The following is a 17,052-nucleotide window of genomic DNA, read 5'->3' as shown; positions in this document are numbered from 1 at the left end:
AAAGAGAGAGAGATTAAGTACAGTACTGCCAGTTGAGGGTAATGCAATGCAATGACTACCAGCAGCGTGGGAGACACACAGTACCCCTGTAAAATGGCGGATCAGAAGAGACTACTGGCAGCGCGGGAGAGTCAGACTCCTGTTACAGGGGTTTTGAGGTGTTCCAACTCCCGACAGTGCCCAGAAGCCGAGTAGTGGCAGTTTGGAGAACTACCCCCACTGACCAACTTGGCCACCGTGGGAGATTCGGACTCTGACACACTGCCGGTTATTGAGGTGTTGTTTTCGGAGCGAGAATTTTGCAGGTTAAGAGAGAATTCTGGATATTTAGGTGCCGTTTAAACGAGAGTTTCCTGTACTCTGTTTCTGCTGGTTGAAGGAGGAATGTTGGTCAGGATAGTGCCATATATTTAATGTCCACTGGAACAGGGCGATGAAGCATCTATTTTATCATCGTATCTGAAGGATAGCATCTCTGTACTGTAGCATTTCCTCAGTACTGCACTGGGATGGCAGACTAGGTTATGTGCTCAGTCCTGCTGTTAAATAAAAGATACCCTTGGGTAGCGGTATTGACACTTTTTAATATTCAATCCTGGGACACAATCACTTCAGTCTGGTTTATCTGGTGGGACGGGGTAAAGCAAACTTTTTTTTGTGTGGGAATTGACTTAAAATCTGCACCCAAGAATGTGATGGAAGGTTTTGTCATTCTCTGCCTATCCCATTGCAAAGATGACTTCCAGTTGGTAGTACGAGGAAGCTGGGTGGGAAATAAATTGTTCTGGTTGAGTGGGTGGGGTGGGGCGGTGTGCTGCTGGAGCAGTTGCGAAAGCGTGGAACTTGTATTAAAATAGCTTTAAACAAATTGGGATTGCCGGCTGTAATTACAGTTTGTAATGTAAAGGCATAACTTTCCTTCTGATTAACAGGCAAAAGGAAATCTGGAGCTGCTCCTTTACGTGAAATAATATCATCAGTTGAAAACCTACATCGAAGCACCGAGCAGCTATCTTGTCGACAGCCATTACAAGCAAATAATAGACCGTGTCTGCCGCTAACGTCAGAAGAAAAGAAAACATTGAAACTTAACAATCTAGTGAAGCGTCGGTCCAGAACACAGCAAATGTCTATCCATCAAGAAGGACCAGATAAAACATCTAAAAGTACAGAGGTAGATAAGCCATCAACAGCATCATTAGAGCTGGACCTCCAGTCTAACGACCTTACTCTGACTGATCGCTTGCCACGGAAACCTGTTGCTCTAGAAAGTAAAGGTAATGTATTACTCTTACTGTATTTCCAATACTTGCAGGAGGTTGCATGTACCCTTGGCAACATGATGGGCATATTCAAACTCAGTTACAAGATGAAGTACCTTCGCTAATGAGCAACTTCCAACAGTTGTTAATGTGAGGGGTGGGTTGGAGGAAACCAATGGTAAAAATCCTGAAACTAAATTGGTACTAAAGAATTGGATGACGAGCCGTTATCTTGATTTCTTGCCTACTCTTTATTGGGATACGGTTCCATGGGCTCCAACAGTACCTCACTCAAGTATCCAGCATTGCATGTAAATTAAGCAGTGAATGTCAGCAACTGTTCCGTCACAGACAGAGTCGCAGTTGAGTCTAAACTTGTCCTCACCAAACGTTGCACACTTTGCAGTAGGAATCACAATAGTGCTTAGGAAATAGGAGCCCTCGCTGATTTCTTCCATTTCCTCCTTAACCCAGTGGCACTGTGGCCAGTTTTAGTATGCAAACCAGCAACTTGATAGAGGCTGTGACCAAACCCGTGAATCCATACCCCCTTCCCAGATTTGTATACCTCACTAATCTATTACACATTGCATTTACCCACTGAGCCAATAGTCAGTTTTTTTAATGCTGTTGACACTGCCTGTATTCCGTTACATAAGAACATAAGAAACAGGCGCAGGAGTAGACCATTCGGCCCCTCGAGCCTGCTCCGCCATTCAATAAGATCATGGCTGATGATCTACCTCCACTCCACTTTCCTGCACTATCCCCATATCCATAGATTCCCTTAATATTCAAAAATCTCTCGATCTCTGTCTTGAATATACTCAATGACTGAGCCTCCACAGCCCTCTGGGGTCAAGAATTCCAAAGATTCACCACCCTCTCAGTGAAGGAATATCTCCTCATCTCAGTCCTAAATGGCCGACCCCTTATTCTGAGACTGTGACCTCTGGTTCTAGACTCCCCAGCCAGGGAAAATATCCTCCCTGCATCTACCCTGTTGAGCCCTGTAAGAATTTTGTATGTTTCAATGAGATCACCTCTCATTCTTCTGAACTCCGTCACCTCCAGTCCCGATCCAAGGTCGTCCCATCCTCTGTCACAGAAATCACAGAAACCCCACAGTGCAGATAGAGGCCATTTCGGCCCATCGAGCCTGCACCGACTCACATCCCACCCAATCCCCGTAACCCCTACACCAACACATATCCCACCCTATCCCCGTAACCCCACGTATTTAATCCCCCTAACACTAAGGGTCAATTTATCATAGCCAATTAACCTAACCTGCACATCTTTGGACTGTGGGAGGAAACCGGAGCACCCGGAGAAAACCCACGCAAACACGGGGAGAATGTGCAAACTCCACACAGACAGTCGCCCGATGCCGGATTCGAACCCGGGTCCCCGGCGCTGTGAGGCAACAGTGCTAACCACTATGCCATCGAATTACAGTATGCAGACGACGCTTGCGTCTGCGCACACTGAGGTCGAACTCCAAACCATCGTCAGCACCTTCACCGAAGCGTACCAGAGCATAGGCCTTGCACTAATCATCCGTAAGACAAAAGTCCTCTACCAATCTGCCCCCGCCACACAGGCCTGCTCCCCGATTATCAAAATCCATGACGAGGCCTTGGACAACGTGGACCACTTTCCATACTTCGGGAGCCTACTGTCAACAGGGGCAGACGTCGATGACTAAGTCCAACACTGCCTTTGGTCGCCTGAGGAAGAGAGTGTTTGAAGACCAGGACCTCAAACCCAGCACCAAGCTCATGGTCTACAGAGTAGTAGTGATACCCGCCCTCCTGTATGCTTCAGAGACATGGACCATGTACAGCAGGCACCTCGAAGCACTGGCGAGGTACCACCAACGCTGCCTCTGCAAGATCCTGCAAATCCATTGGCAGGATAGGCGCACCAACGTCAGTGTTCTCGCTCAGGCCAACATCCCCAGCATCGAAGCTCTGACCACGCTCGATCAGCTCCGATGGACGGGTCACATCGTCCGCATGCCCGATACGAGACTCCCAAAACAAGCGCTCTGAGCTCCGACACGGCAAGAGCGCCCCAGGTGGGCAGAGGATACACCAAGGACACCCTCAAAGCCTCCTTGGAAAAAGTGCAACATCCCCACCGACACCTGGCCTAAGACTGCACAAATTGGTCTGGTGAACCTTTGTTGCACTCCCTCTATGGCAAGTATATATCCTTCATTGGGTAAGGAGACCAAAACTGTACACAATACTCCAGGCATGATCTCACCAGGGCCCTGTATAATTGCAATAAGATGGTTTTTACTCCTATACTCAAATCCTCTTGTAATAAAGGCCAACATACCATTTGCTTTCCTAATTGCTTGCTGTACCTGCATGTTAACTTTCAGTGATTTGTGTACAAGGACACCCAGGTCCCTCTGAACATCAACATTTCCCAATCTCTCACCATTTAACAAATACTCTGCTTTTCTATTTTTCCTACCAAAGTGGATAGTTTCACATTTCTCCACATGATATTCCATTTGCCATGTTCTTGCCTGCTCACTTAGCCTGCCTATATCCCCTTGAAGCCACTTTGCATCCTCCTCATAACTTACATTCCCACCTAGCTTTGTATCATCAGCAAACTTGGATATATTGCATTTGGTCCCTTCATCCAAATCATTGATGTAGATTGTGAATAGCTGAGGCCCAAGCACTGATCCTTGCGGTACCCCACTAGTTACAGCCTGCCAACCCAAAAATGACCCGTTTATTCCTACTCTCTGTTTTCTGTCTGTTAACCAATCCTCAATCCATGCTAGTATATTACCCCCAATCCCATGAGCCTTAATTTTGTTTAATAACCTCTTGTGTGGCACCTTATCGAATGCTTTCTGAAAATCCAAATACACCGCATCCACTGGTTCCCCCTTATCTATTCTGCTACTTACAACCTCAAAAAACAATTTCCCTTTCATAAATTCGTGTTGACTCTGCCCAATCCTATTATTATTTTCTAAGTGACCTGTTACCACGTCCTTAATAATGGATTCTAGCATATTCCCTACTACTGATGTCAGGCCAACTGGTCTGCAGTTCCCTGTTTTCACTCTTCCCTCCTTTCTTAAATAGAGGGGTTACATTTGCTACCTTCTAATCCGTGGGAACCGTTCTAAAATCTATGGAATTTTGGAAGATGACAACCAATGCATCCACCTATCTCTATAGCCACCTCTTTTAAAACCCTAGGATGTGGGCCATCAGGTCCAGGGGATTTATCGGCTTTCAGTCCCATTAATTTCTCCAGTACAGGAAACTTTCGTTTAACTAGAGGTTAAATATCCGGAATGCTCTATCCACTGGCAAAATTCAGGAGTCGGTTCAGATAAGTTTTTTTACTTTTTGTTGCTTTTTTTCTCCAGCCCTGGCTCTGCAAGCATCTAGCTGAAGCTGTTGCTTAGCTACAGAGACGCTTGCAAGCTGCACCGACTGTTTTGAAGCTGTTGCTGAGCAACAGGGTTTGTTGCTTCAGACGGAGCTCAGAAGCTCCGTATGTTTTAACATTAGCGCTCATTTTTCCGGCAATGTTGATCGACCGGCACCAGCTCGGTCCCGTCAGTGCCGGATACCAGAAAGTTTCCTGTACTTTTTTTTTTTCTAATCCGAATTTCTTTCAGTTCCTAATTCTCGCTAGATCCTTGGTTCTCCACTATTTCCGGGAGGTTTTTTGCTGCATCTTCCGTGAAGAGAGACACAAAGTATTTGTTTAATTTCCTTATTCCCCATAATAATTTCTCCTGTCTCAGCCTGTAAGGGACCCACGTTTACTTTCACTAATCATTTTCTTTTTACATACCTATAGAAGCTTTTACAGTCTGTTTTTTAGGTCTCGCGCGCTAGTTTACTCTCATTCTATATTCCCTTTCTTTATCAATTTCTTGGGCCTCCTTTGCTGAATTCTAAAATCCTCCCAATCCTCAGGCTTTTGGCAACATTATAAACCTCTTCCTTTAATCTAATAGGATCTTTAACTTCTCTTGTTAGCCACGGTTGGAATATTTTTTCTGTGGTCTTTTTATTCCTTAAGGGAATGTATATTTGTTGCGAATTATGAATTATTTTGCCATTGCTTTTCTACTGCCACATCTTTTAATCTAGTTTCCCAACCTACCTTAGCCAACTCGCCTCTCATACCTACGTAGTTTGCTTTATTTAGGTTTAGGACCCTAGTTTCAGACTTAACTAAATCACTCTCAAACGCAACATAAAATTCTATCATATTATGATCACTGCTCCCCAGAGGCTCCTTTACTACAAGGTTATTAATTAAACCTGTCTCATTGCACAGTACTAGATTTAAAATAGCCTCATAGGTTCCTTGACATACTGATCTAGAAAACTATCTTGAATACATTCTATGAACTCTTCCACTGCACTACTTCTGCAAATTTGGCTTGCCCAGCCTATATGAAAGTTAAGGTCCCCCTGATTAATGTATTACCCTTGTTACGTGCATCTCTAATTCCCTGATTTATACTCTGCCTGATACTACAACCACTGTTAGGGGGCCGAAAGACTACTCCCACTAGTGTTTTCTGCCCCTTGTTGTTTCTTAGCTCCACCCAAACTGATTCTACATTTTGTTTTTCGGAGCCAAGATCTTTTCTCTCTGCTGTCTTTATTCCCTCCTTTATTATCAGGGCTACCCCTCCTCTTCCATTCTGCCTGTCTCTTGTAAAAGTCCAATATCCTGGAATATTTAGTTGTCTCTATATCCTTCCTATCTCTGTAACCTCCTCCATCCCCACAACTTTGAGATATCTGGGTTCCTCTAATTCTGGCCTCTTGAACATTCCTGATTTTAATCACTCAACCATTGGCAGCCAAAGCCCTAAGCTCTGGAATTCCCTCCCTAAACCTCTCCACCTCTCTTTCCTCCTTTAAGACGCTCCTTAAAACCTACCTCTTTCATCTGCCCTAATATCTCCTTGTGTGGCTTGGTGTCAAATTTTGTGTTTTAACGCTCCTGTGAAGCGCCTTGGGCCGTTTTACTACGTTAAAGGTGCTATATAAGTACAGGTTGTTATCGTTGTTGTTCAACACGGCTGTCTTTTTTTTCCCCTTTTGTAGAATCAATTGTACAAACCGTCGGTAGAGATGGCAAGGGTAGGACTTCTTTTCCAGCAACACCTGCCGATTGTGCTACTGGTAGCAAGCTTGTTTGTGAAAATAAGCAAGAAGACTGCTTGATGAAAGTGGACAAGGAGCAATCCAACGCTGTGTTTCTGTTCACTGCAGAAACACCCTCCACTCCACTGGGTTTTTCAATGAGCGCTGCAAACCAACTGGAAGTCACGGCAGAAATGTTTAACCTGCAGTCAGCAGGTAGCGTGTTACTGAGCTAAATGGAGACAAATCCCAGGTCCTGTCCTTAGATTGTGCTTATTGGGATGCTACGGTTGGCTTTGCTCTCCCTGGGCTCCAGAGGAGGAAAATCAATTGGCGTTCCTCCTCTTGTTCACTATCCAATGACTACTACTGGAAATCTGTATGCGTATTGATGTTTGATGGACATGATTTGGCTTCGCTCAACCGTTGATGGTTGAGTAGCCTGCCAACAGTGTCTTGCATAAAGAATGGTTACTGAAGCAAAATACTGGAGCAGGTGGGGGGAACTGGCACCTGTGGAGTCGTAGCTGAACACGAGTCAGTTTATTTTTAGCATGGCAACTAACTAGTTTTCAGATGGATAATATAGCAAAGACCAACTGGTATAAAAATGTGAGCAAGAGGAAGGCATTTTAGACGCCTGCAATCATTGGTTTACACGTGCTTGTGTCTCATGATATGCTGCATGCTCTTCTTGGTCAAAAAATATACAATTGGTATTTCATTCATATGTAGTATAAAGTAGCTGAGTCTCTGTTATACCCAAAGACCATCTTGGATTGAACTTAACCAGTTCTTGTTGCACAACTAAAAGTTCTCCAGTGAATTTTATAAAATGTTAGATTTTTTTTCCAGTCAATATAGACCTGTTCATTCCTATCGAAAAATAATTAATGAGCCAAGTGAGGTCATTGCACTAAATGCTTTTCCCAGAAATGAATTTCTCCCAGGCAGGTACATTCAGTCAATATTAATAGGAAATATTTGAAAGCATTTTTTATCATGGAATGTCAAGGAACTAGGCGAATCTTTAAGCCCCCTCACATCATTCTTCACTCGGGAACAGCCTGAGTTTACTGCTCAGCTGAGGTCTACGAGTGAATGATGCCTCAGTTGGCGTGCTGAAGTGCCATGCGTCATCCAGCTTGGATTGAATTAGAGTTAACCTTTTCACTCTTAATTAGGATACCCACAAGTTCCAAGTGAATGAATTCTTGCAAAGTCATTAATAAGAATTCAGACTATTTAACTATAAAATCACAATTATCAGTTCTTAAAATTAAACATGAAGCAGAAGCATACAAACAATCAATAGATATAAACAGTTATAGATAAGGTTACCTAGCTAATTGAATAACACATATTTCAAGACAGTTACTTAATGAAATCCAATACAGAGGCTGCAAAGGCAATTCAGTGTATCACTGTATTTCAGCATGAATTCGATTGCCGATTATAAAATTATCGTTGAGATTAGTGTCCAATTGGTGATGCGACTTTAGGAGTAAACACCTTGGCTCTAAGTCCCAAGTTGGGCCTAGGACACTGCCCTGAGGAACTCCTGCAGCGATGTCCTGGGGCTGTGATGATTGACCTTCAACCACCACAGCTATCTTCCTTTGTGCTAGGTATGACTCCAGCCAGTGGAGCGTTTTCCCCCTGATTCCCATTGACTTCAGTTTTACTAGGGCTCCTTGATGCCACACTCTGTTAAATGCTGCCTTGATGTCAAGGGCAGTCGCTCTCACCTTACCTCTGGAATTCAGCTCCTTTGTCCGTGTTTGGACCAAGGCTGTAATGAGGTCTGGAGCTGAGTGGTCTTGGCGGAACCCAAACTGGGCATCAGTGAGCAGGTTATTGGTGAGTAAGTGCCGCTTGATAGCACTGTTGATGACGCCTTCCATCACTTTGCTGATGATTGAGACTAGACTGATGGGGCGGTAATTGGCCGGATTAGATTTGTCCTGCTTTTTGTGGACAGGACATACCTGGGTAGTTTTCCACATTGTTGGATAGATGCTAGCGTTGTAGCTGTACTGGAACAGCTTGGCTAGAGGCGTGGCTGCTTCTGAAGCATAAGTCTTCAGCACGATAGCTGGGATGTTGTCGGGGCCTTTGCTGTATCCAGTGCGCTCAGCTGTTTCTTTATCACGTGGCGTGAATCAAATTGGCTGAAGACTGGCTTCTGTGATGGAGGGGACCTCGGGAGTAGGCCGATACAGATCATCCACTCGGCACTTCTGGCTGAAGTTGGTTGCAAACACTCCAGCCTTGTCTTTTGCACTCACGTGCTGGGCTTCACCATCATTGAAGATGGGGATATTCATGGAGCCTCCTCCCGTTAGTTGTTTAATGGTCCACCACCATTCACGACTGGATGTGGCAGGACTGCAGAGCTTTGATCTGATCCGTTGATTGTGGGATGGCTTCCGCTTTTTAGCATACATGTAGTCCTGTGTTGCAGCTTCCCCAGGTTGGCACCGCATTTTTAGGTACGCCTGGTGCTGCTCCTGGCATGCTCTTCTACACTCCTTATTGAACCAGACTTGGCCCCCTGGCTTGATGGTAATGGTAGAGGAAGGGATATGCCGGGCCATGAGGTTACAGATTGTGGTGCTGCTGCTGATGGCCCACAGCGCTTCATGGATGTCCAGTTTTGAGCTGCTAGATCTGTTCTGAATCTATCCCATTTAGCACGGTGGTAGTGCCACACAAGATGATGGAGGGTGTCCGCAGTGTGAAGACGGGACTTCGTCTCTACAATGACTGTGCGGTGGTCACTGCTACCAATACTGCCATGGACAGATGCATCTGTGACAGGTAGATTAGTGAGGACGAGGTCAAGTAGGTTTTTCCCTCATGTCGGTTCTCTCACCACCTGTCGCAGGCTCAGAATAGCAGCTATGTCCTTCAGGACTCGGCCAGCTCGGTCAGCAGTGGTGTTACCGAACCACTATTGGTGATGGACATTGCAGTCCCCCACCCAGAGTACATTCTGTGGCCTTGCTACTCACCGTGCTTCTTCCAAGTGGTGTTCAACATGGATGAGTACTGATTCATCAGCTGAGGGAGGGCGGTAGGTGGTAATCAGCAGGAGGTTTCCTTGTCCATGCTTGACCTGAAGTCATGAGACTTCGTGGGGCCCAGAGTCAATGTTGAGGACTCCCAAGGCCACTCCTTCCCGACTGCATACCACTGTGCTGCCACCCCTGGTTGGTCTGTCCTGACGGCGATATCACTGATTGGGTGTGGGGGGGGGAGGTGGTGGGGGGTGTAAAAATTTTTGAACATAGGAAAATAGGAGCAGGATTAGGCCATTCGGCTCTTTGAGCCTGCTCCGCCATTCAATATGATCATGGCTGATCCTCTATCTCAATACCATATTCCCGCTCTCTCCCCATACCCCTTGATGCCTTTTGTATCTAGAAATCTATCTATCTCCTTCTTAAATATATTCAGTGAATATATTTTTCTTCCCTTTCAAGTTTGAAAGCCCATATCTGACAGAATAGTCTCCAAAATAACACCTCAAAATGAGATTACTGCTTCAGCATTTCACTGCCCAAGATGCATGACATGTATTAACATTTCTTTAAACTTGTGTTCCAGGAAAGTTGTCTACAGAGAGAAAGAGGTTCTCGCGGCGAGCATCTTCCGTCGGAGCGCGAGGATCCCCAGAGACCAATAGTCTTATCTGCTATATAGGCAAACGGAGAATGCAACGACAGGTATAATTGAGTAACTGGCATTGTTCACAATTACACTGTCCCTGTACTATTGAAGTTGTCCTGATGGCTATGTCGATAAATTCCCTGCAGAAGGTCACTATTTGATATGTGATCTCTGCTGAGTTAACTGATCTCAGCTAGAACAGGAGTTGGGTGCTAACATTTTCTTTGGAGCTACAATTGACCTCCGTGCCTCTGGGCTAGGAAGGTTGGGGGTGGGCAGGAAGAAAACTAGTTGGGGTTCCCACTCCTGATAACTTTGCTGCAAATGTGCACTCATTCAGGCATTGGATGAGGTCGGTAAAATATCCTGCTATGCTCGTTGTTTAGGTTCAAACATAAACAGGCACTTGGGCAAGGTTAGAAGTTAGGTTATTGTTCTTATGCTCATTGAGGTGAGGGGTGTTTCATGCTGGGGAATGGAACACTTCTTGTCAGGCCTCCAGATGTACAGCTGAGCTCCCTCTACTCTGTCTCAACAATGTGCCTCCGCCTCCGCTTTAGAAGAGCACCTCTCCCATTGCACATTTGTGGCTTTTTGCCCCATTTCCTACACCAACATTTTGTGATCTTTGAGATTGAGATAGCCAATTTGAGACAGTTTTGTGCTATCAGGCCATGTCCACAAGAATGTGATTTGAGTGCCACTTCAAAAGAACCCTTATAACCATCAGTCTGGGCTGGATTTGATCCTAATAGTGAAAGGTAGTGACTAACCACCTGTGCTACCTAGTTGTCCAGATACTGTACATTTAAGTTGGTTTTTTTTAAAAGCTGGAACATTTCTTTTTAGGAATCCCAGAAAGTTTCATTGCTGAAGAGTAAGATGGCGGCATTTATGGACACGTTTCAAGCTTCAGAACAGGATGACGGGAAAATGTCCACCCCAGTGCTCCTACATCTCTCTGATTCGCAGCAAACTGGTAGGAATAGAGTGCATAACCTGATGCATAAGTACAACTGTTCAGCAGTGGATGTTGTCAGGATATGAGTGAAGGCATAAATGTTCTGTAGACAACAATGGTGTTGGCTGCTGGTGGCTCATTTACTAAATGCACCACCTACTGTATTACTGAGCCATGCAGATCAAGAAGGTATTGGGTTAAATCCCCAGTTTGCACTGATTTCAGCTGGGTTAATGATAGAGCTGCTACAGCTGGCATCAGCACCCCTGACTTTGTTCCCATTTGACAGCTGCATATCAATGCATTGGATTTCCACTTTTTTTTTTGCTTTCTTCATCTTGTTTAGCAATTAGTTAGCCTGCATAAGCCAACAAACTGAAGTATTTCTTGTACTTTAGGTACAACTCCTGCAGCGCAGCATGACTGTATCCTCTCTCCGAGTTACAGTAAACCACCACTAAAGAAAAAAGTGACGTTTGGAGGAGAGCTGAGTCCCGAGCTGTTTGATGAAAGGTTACCGACTAACACCCCTTTACGTAAAGGAGAAACACCAGTATATCAGAAGATCGTCTTCAGTGATGGTCCTCCCTTTGCTCTAAAACGAGGGTCAAAAGTCCAACTAGGTTTGGAAGATAAAATGGTAAGCTTCTGTTATTTACATAAGGCCCTGTTCAAGTTGGGAAAACAGGTTGATTAAGCTGTCAAATAAGCACCCTAGCTTTTATAAATACGAGCATAAAGTAGAAAAGCAAAAAGGTAGTATTAAACCATACAGATCATTGGCGAGGCCACTGTGAGAATGCTGTGTCCAGTTTTCGGTGCCATATTTAGGAAGGATGGTGAGGATGCAGAAGTGATTCATTAGGGCAAAGATGATTGAGGAGATCTAATAGATGTGTTCAAAATTATGATGGGTTTTGAGAAAATACAGAAATTATTTCTATTGGTTGGTGAGTTATTAACTCGGGCATAATTTAAGATCGTCACAAAAAGAATGAATGTCAAGGTTTGGAAAAATATTTTTACTCCATTGGTCATTAAGATATTGGAGGCTCCACTGGAAACAGTGGTGGAAGCAGAATTCATAACTGCTTTTAGAAGGGAAGTGGATAATTAGTTGATGAAGAAACATTTTGAAGGGTATGGGGAAAGGCCAGGGAAGTTGAAGTAAGCGTCTAGCTCTTTCACAGAGCTGGCACTGGTGCAGTGGGTCGAATGGCTTCTTTTTGCCAGCTAAAATTCGATGATGTACTCTGTGCTGGCAGACTGAAAAACTGTGGAGAGTATTGCAGTCCTGCCTGAGCACTGCACTCTGGTAGTGGTTTAAAAAGGATTCTTTCTCCATGTTTTGGGTGATCTGTTTCTAGTCTGGGTCTATCTATCACTGATATTGCCTGTTACTGGCTTTATTGCATCTGTGATAGAGGAAACAGCAATAACAAAGAATATTTCAGAATAAGCACTGAAGGATTGATTTTTCCAAGTTCACCACCAGCCACCAGTAGGAGCCTCGCCCTTGGCCACACATGGGAAAGTTGCCCATCGTATTAAGCTTAGTAAAATGAATGCACAGAAAATGGTGGGTGATGTACCTGCATTTTTCCGTTGCGTGCAGCTGACAGAACAGACTCACCACTGGTAGTGTGAACTTGGAAAATGATCCCTCAAGTTTAACCCCAGGACACTGCTGTGGTGCTTTTCTCCTCTGCATTACTGATGTGCAGGCCATTGATTTCTAGTGAGTGAGTAAAATTATGTCCCTTTATTATGTGGGATTCTGAAATTTTTACTGGGTGTTTTGGAACTTTCTAACCATGTTTCTGTCCATATAGCAGTGCGTTTACCATGTGTTATCCAGTGAAGCCGCTTGAGCACATGATGTTTGGTTCAAAAAGATATGTAAAGATTGACCTGGTCACATTGACAGAAACGGCTCACTGCTTTGTATTGATCACAGTAACGGTCATACGTAAACCGCTTTGGGAGCCAGTTTTCTGCCATAAAAAGATAGTTTAAAGAGTGTTCTTCTCCAGAATGAAGGATGAGACAAGAAAACTGATGAACAAAAAAGGAATGGCAACGATTCAACTGGTTACATTATTTAGAAGCAAATTTTAAAATGGTAAAAATAGAAGCAAGATCGAATGGGTGGAGAGAAAAGGCACAGCAGACAAGTTTAGTTTTATTTGAAAACTACACTCCTGACCACTGCATGAATGAGTTGACTTATGTCAGGTGAGATTGTGTGTGTATATAAGTGTGACTTGTTACATGTTGGAATAAAAATGGGCACATTGCATACTGCATGGATGATGTGAAATAACTAAACCAAATGGTGAATTACGCCTGTGGTGTTAGACTTGGTACTTGACTGATTGCTTCTTTATAAGAACATAAGAAATAGGAGCTGGAGTAGGCCATTTGGCCCTCTGCACCTGCTCCGCCATTCAACAGGATCATGACTGATCATCTACCTCAACTCCACCTCCCTACACTATCCTCATATCCCTTAATTCCCAAAAATGCATCGACCTCTGTTTTGAATATACTCAACGACTGAGCATCCACAGCTCTCCGGGGTAGAGAATTCACAACCCTTTGAGTGAAGAAATTTCTTCTCATCTCAGTTGTAAATGGCCGACCCCTTATTCTGAGACTGTGACCCCTGTGTTCTAGATTCCCAAGCCAGGGGAAACATTTTCTCAGCATTAACGCTGTCAAGCCCCTTAAGAATTTTATATGTTTCAATTAGATCACACCTCATTCTTCTAAACTCTAGGGAATACAGGCCTAGCCTACTCCATCTTTCCTCATAGGTTCACCAGACTGGTTCCTGGGATGAGAGGATTGTCCTTTGTTGCACTCTCTCTAAGGCAAGTATGTCTTTCCTTACGTAAGGAGACCAGAACTGTACACCGTACTCCAGGTGTAGCCTCACCAATGCCCTGTATAATTGGAGTAAGACTTCTTTTACTCTTGTACTCTAATCCCTTTGTAACAAAAGCTAACCATCATTTGCTTTCCGAATTGCTTGCTGTACCTGCATGTTAACTTTCTGTGATTCATGTACAAGGACACCCAGGCCCCTCTGAATGCAAACATTTCCCAGTCTCTTGCCATTCCAAAAAAATTCTGCTTTTTTTTTCCTACCAAAGTGGATAACTTCACACTTCCCCACATTGTATTCCATTTGCCATGTTCTTGCCCACTTAGTCAACCTCTCCTATATATCCCTCTGCAGCCTCTTTGCGCCCTCCTCACAGCTTACTTTCCCACCTAACTTTGTATCATCAGCAAACTTGGGTACATTACACTCGGTCCCTTCATCTGAGTCATTAATATAGATGGTAAATAGCTGAGGCTCAACACTGATCCTTGCAGTACCCCGCTAGTTACAGCCTGCCAACCCCAAAAAATCCTGTTTATTCCTACTCTCTTTTCTGTCCATTAACCAATCCTCAATCCATGCTAATATATTACCCCCAATCCCATGCGTCCTAATTTTGTGTAATAACCTTTTGTGTGGCACCTTTTATAGAATGCTTTTTGAAAATCCAAATACACTACATCCACTGGTTCCCCCTTATCCATCCTACTAATTACATCTTCAAAAAACTCAGATTTGTCACACATGATTTCCCTTTCATAAAACCATGTTGACTCTGCCTAATCATATTACGATTTTTCTAAGTGCCTCGTTACCACGTCCCTAATAAAAGATTATCTTCCAATTTACATACCTATAGAAATGTTTACAATCTGTGTTTATGTCTCTTGCTAATTCACTCTCATTCTCTTTTCTCTTTATTAATTTCTTGGCCCTCTCTGAATTCTAAAATCCTCCCAATCCTCAGGCTTATTACTCTTTTTGGCAACATTATAAGCCTCTTCCTTTCATCTAATCCTATCTTTAACTTCTCTTGTGAGCTATGGTTGGACCACTTTTACTGTTGGATTTTTGTGCCTTTTAAAAGGAATGTATATTTGTTAATGTTTTAACTCTAAATGCTAACCATTGCTTGTCTACCGTCATACCTTTTAATATAGTTTCCCAATCTACCTGAGCCAACTCGCCCCTCATACCTACGTAGTTTGCTTTGTTAGATTAAAGACCCTAGTTTTGGACCAACTAAATCACTTTCAAACTCGATAGAAAATTCTATCATAATATGGTCACTCTTCCCTAAAGGCCTTCAGAGTGATTTTAAAAACAGGAAATGCTGGAAATACTCAGCAGGTCAGGCAACATCTGTGGAGAGAGAAACGAGTTAACGTTTCAGGTCGATCACCATTCGTCAGAACTAGAAAAAGTTGGAGATGGAACCGGTTTTTAAGCAAGTGTAGGGGCAGGGAAAGGGGGAGGGAAGGAAAGACTAAAAGGGAAGGTCTGTGATAGGATGGAAGGCAGGAGAGTGTATTTCCAGCATTTTCTGTTTTTATTTCAGATTTCCAGCATCCACAGTATTTTGCCTTTGCCTTTCAGAGTGATGTCCAATCATCAAAGAAAATAGAATGCTGAACTATATAGCAAAATCAGATGATAAGCTGGAGCATGTTGTGCTGAAGCTCTGGCCAGACCACACTTCTGAATACTGTGCTCAGTTTTGCCTATTGAAATGTAAAGCACTTTAAAGCACTGGAGGTGGTTCAGATGAGGGTCATGAGGTTGAGGTTTATGCCAGGAAGCTGAACTGTGAGGAAGACTGAACTAACTTGAGCTTTTCAGATTTGAAAGGTGACCTAGCAGGGACCTTGTAGTGAAATATCTGTCTAGTTAACAGTAAATCCAGAACGGTACTTAAAATTAATCCAAAACAGTAGAATACTGGGCAAACTGACAAAAGTAAAAGTTTAGGACTGATGTAAGGAATTTGATCACATAAAGACTGATCAAGATATGGAATGGTCTTCCAGGTAGGATGGTGGAGGTGAAAATTCCGGAATAAATAATTGTATGTGGTTAGTGGGAACTTTTTTTTCTGGATGGTTGAGCTAAGCTGGGCTGAATGACCTCCCTCACTCAACTATCTCCAGTGAGTAGGACTTTACTGTAATACATTGGTTTCAGTGTTACAATGTTTTAAAAAATGTGTTGGTGTAGTTTTAAAAGTAGCTCTTTTTGGAAGGGCCAATTGATTCAGTTTTCCCTTTAAAAGTGATCGTGAGGTCATGTAGCTTCATTTAGTTCATTGAATACTGCCATGAAATCAGGTAGACAGGGCTTTGGGTTACTATTCTACCTGTAGGACTGCACTTCAAACAGTGCAGCAATCCCAGCAGTACCACACGAGTGTTTCACAATGTGGTTGTGCTCTTTGAGTTTAACAGTGTCGCAAAGGCTTTTGAAGTTTTTTAAACTAGACATTCTAATTTACATAGTACAAATTTCTAAGCTTCTTAAAAATGTTTGTGATATTCTGAACTAATAAAAAGATGCTACTTTGTAACCTTTGCACTATTTACCAGACCACCTCCAATGACCTGGCTTACAATGACAGCAGCCCTGTGAATGATCATGGTAACAATACATCACTAAAACTACTGAGAAAATTGGCAGGTTAGTAAAATCAAGGCAAATAACTTTTTAAAAAAAAAAAAAAAAAAAAAAAAAAAAAAAAAAAATTTCTGGCCAATTTCTCTTCTGGGACCTCGTGCAAGTAACTAGGTTTATGTGTGAATCAAGACAGTGAGTGTCTGATGGCTATTAGGCCATGGAATGTATCAAAGCTGACCCAAAAGTATCTTCAGCCAGATGCCAAAAGATGCACACTTTTTAGCAGGGGTCACTGGGGCATTTTTTGGTTTTATTTTGTTTGGTTTGGTTTTTATAAACTAGCAGAGGTGCTGTGGCCAAGATCAATTGTAGCATCCCAAATGCTTCCCCCCACTGCCCCTCCCCCATGCAGGACTTCCAGATTTCAAAGGAGAAGTGACAGAACTTAAGAAATGAAATCTGGTCGGTATAGCTCAGCATCACACCAAGTGATGCATTTATTCACTA

At 43.3% G+C, this 17,052-nt stretch overlaps 1 protein-coding gene across 1 annotated transcript in view; it reads left to right on the top strand.

Moving 5' to 3' along the window:
- Positions 1 to 915: 915 nt before the first annotated feature.
- Positions 916 to 17,052, top strand: part of cdca2 (cell division cycle associated 2) — a 39,808-nt gene continuing 23,671 nt past the window's right edge. Inside the window, exons 1-6 of the mRNA XM_085971020.1 lie at positions 916 to 1,277; positions 6,380 to 6,634; positions 10,028 to 10,146; positions 10,940 to 11,069; positions 11,450 to 11,691; positions 16,518 to 16,608. Coding sequence (XP_085827146.1) covers positions 1,127 to 1,277; positions 6,380 to 6,634; positions 10,028 to 10,146; positions 10,940 to 11,069; positions 11,450 to 11,691; positions 16,518 to 16,608 — 988 coding nt within the window. The 5' untranslated portion in view covers positions 916 to 1,126. The remainder of the gene's footprint in view (positions 1,278 to 6,379; positions 6,635 to 10,027; positions 10,147 to 10,939; positions 11,070 to 11,449; positions 11,692 to 16,517; positions 16,609 to 17,052) is intronic.

The sequence above is a fragment of the Somniosus microcephalus genome, chromosome 30, assembly GCF_052327205.1.
Source record: "Somniosus microcephalus isolate GS21.2 chromosome 30, FLI_Smic_1.0, whole genome shotgun sequence".
Taxonomy (NCBI): Eukaryota; Metazoa; Chordata; class Chondrichthyes; order Squaliformes; family Somniosidae; genus Somniosus; species Somniosus microcephalus.
This window is presented reverse-complemented; position numbering and strand designations above follow the sequence as displayed.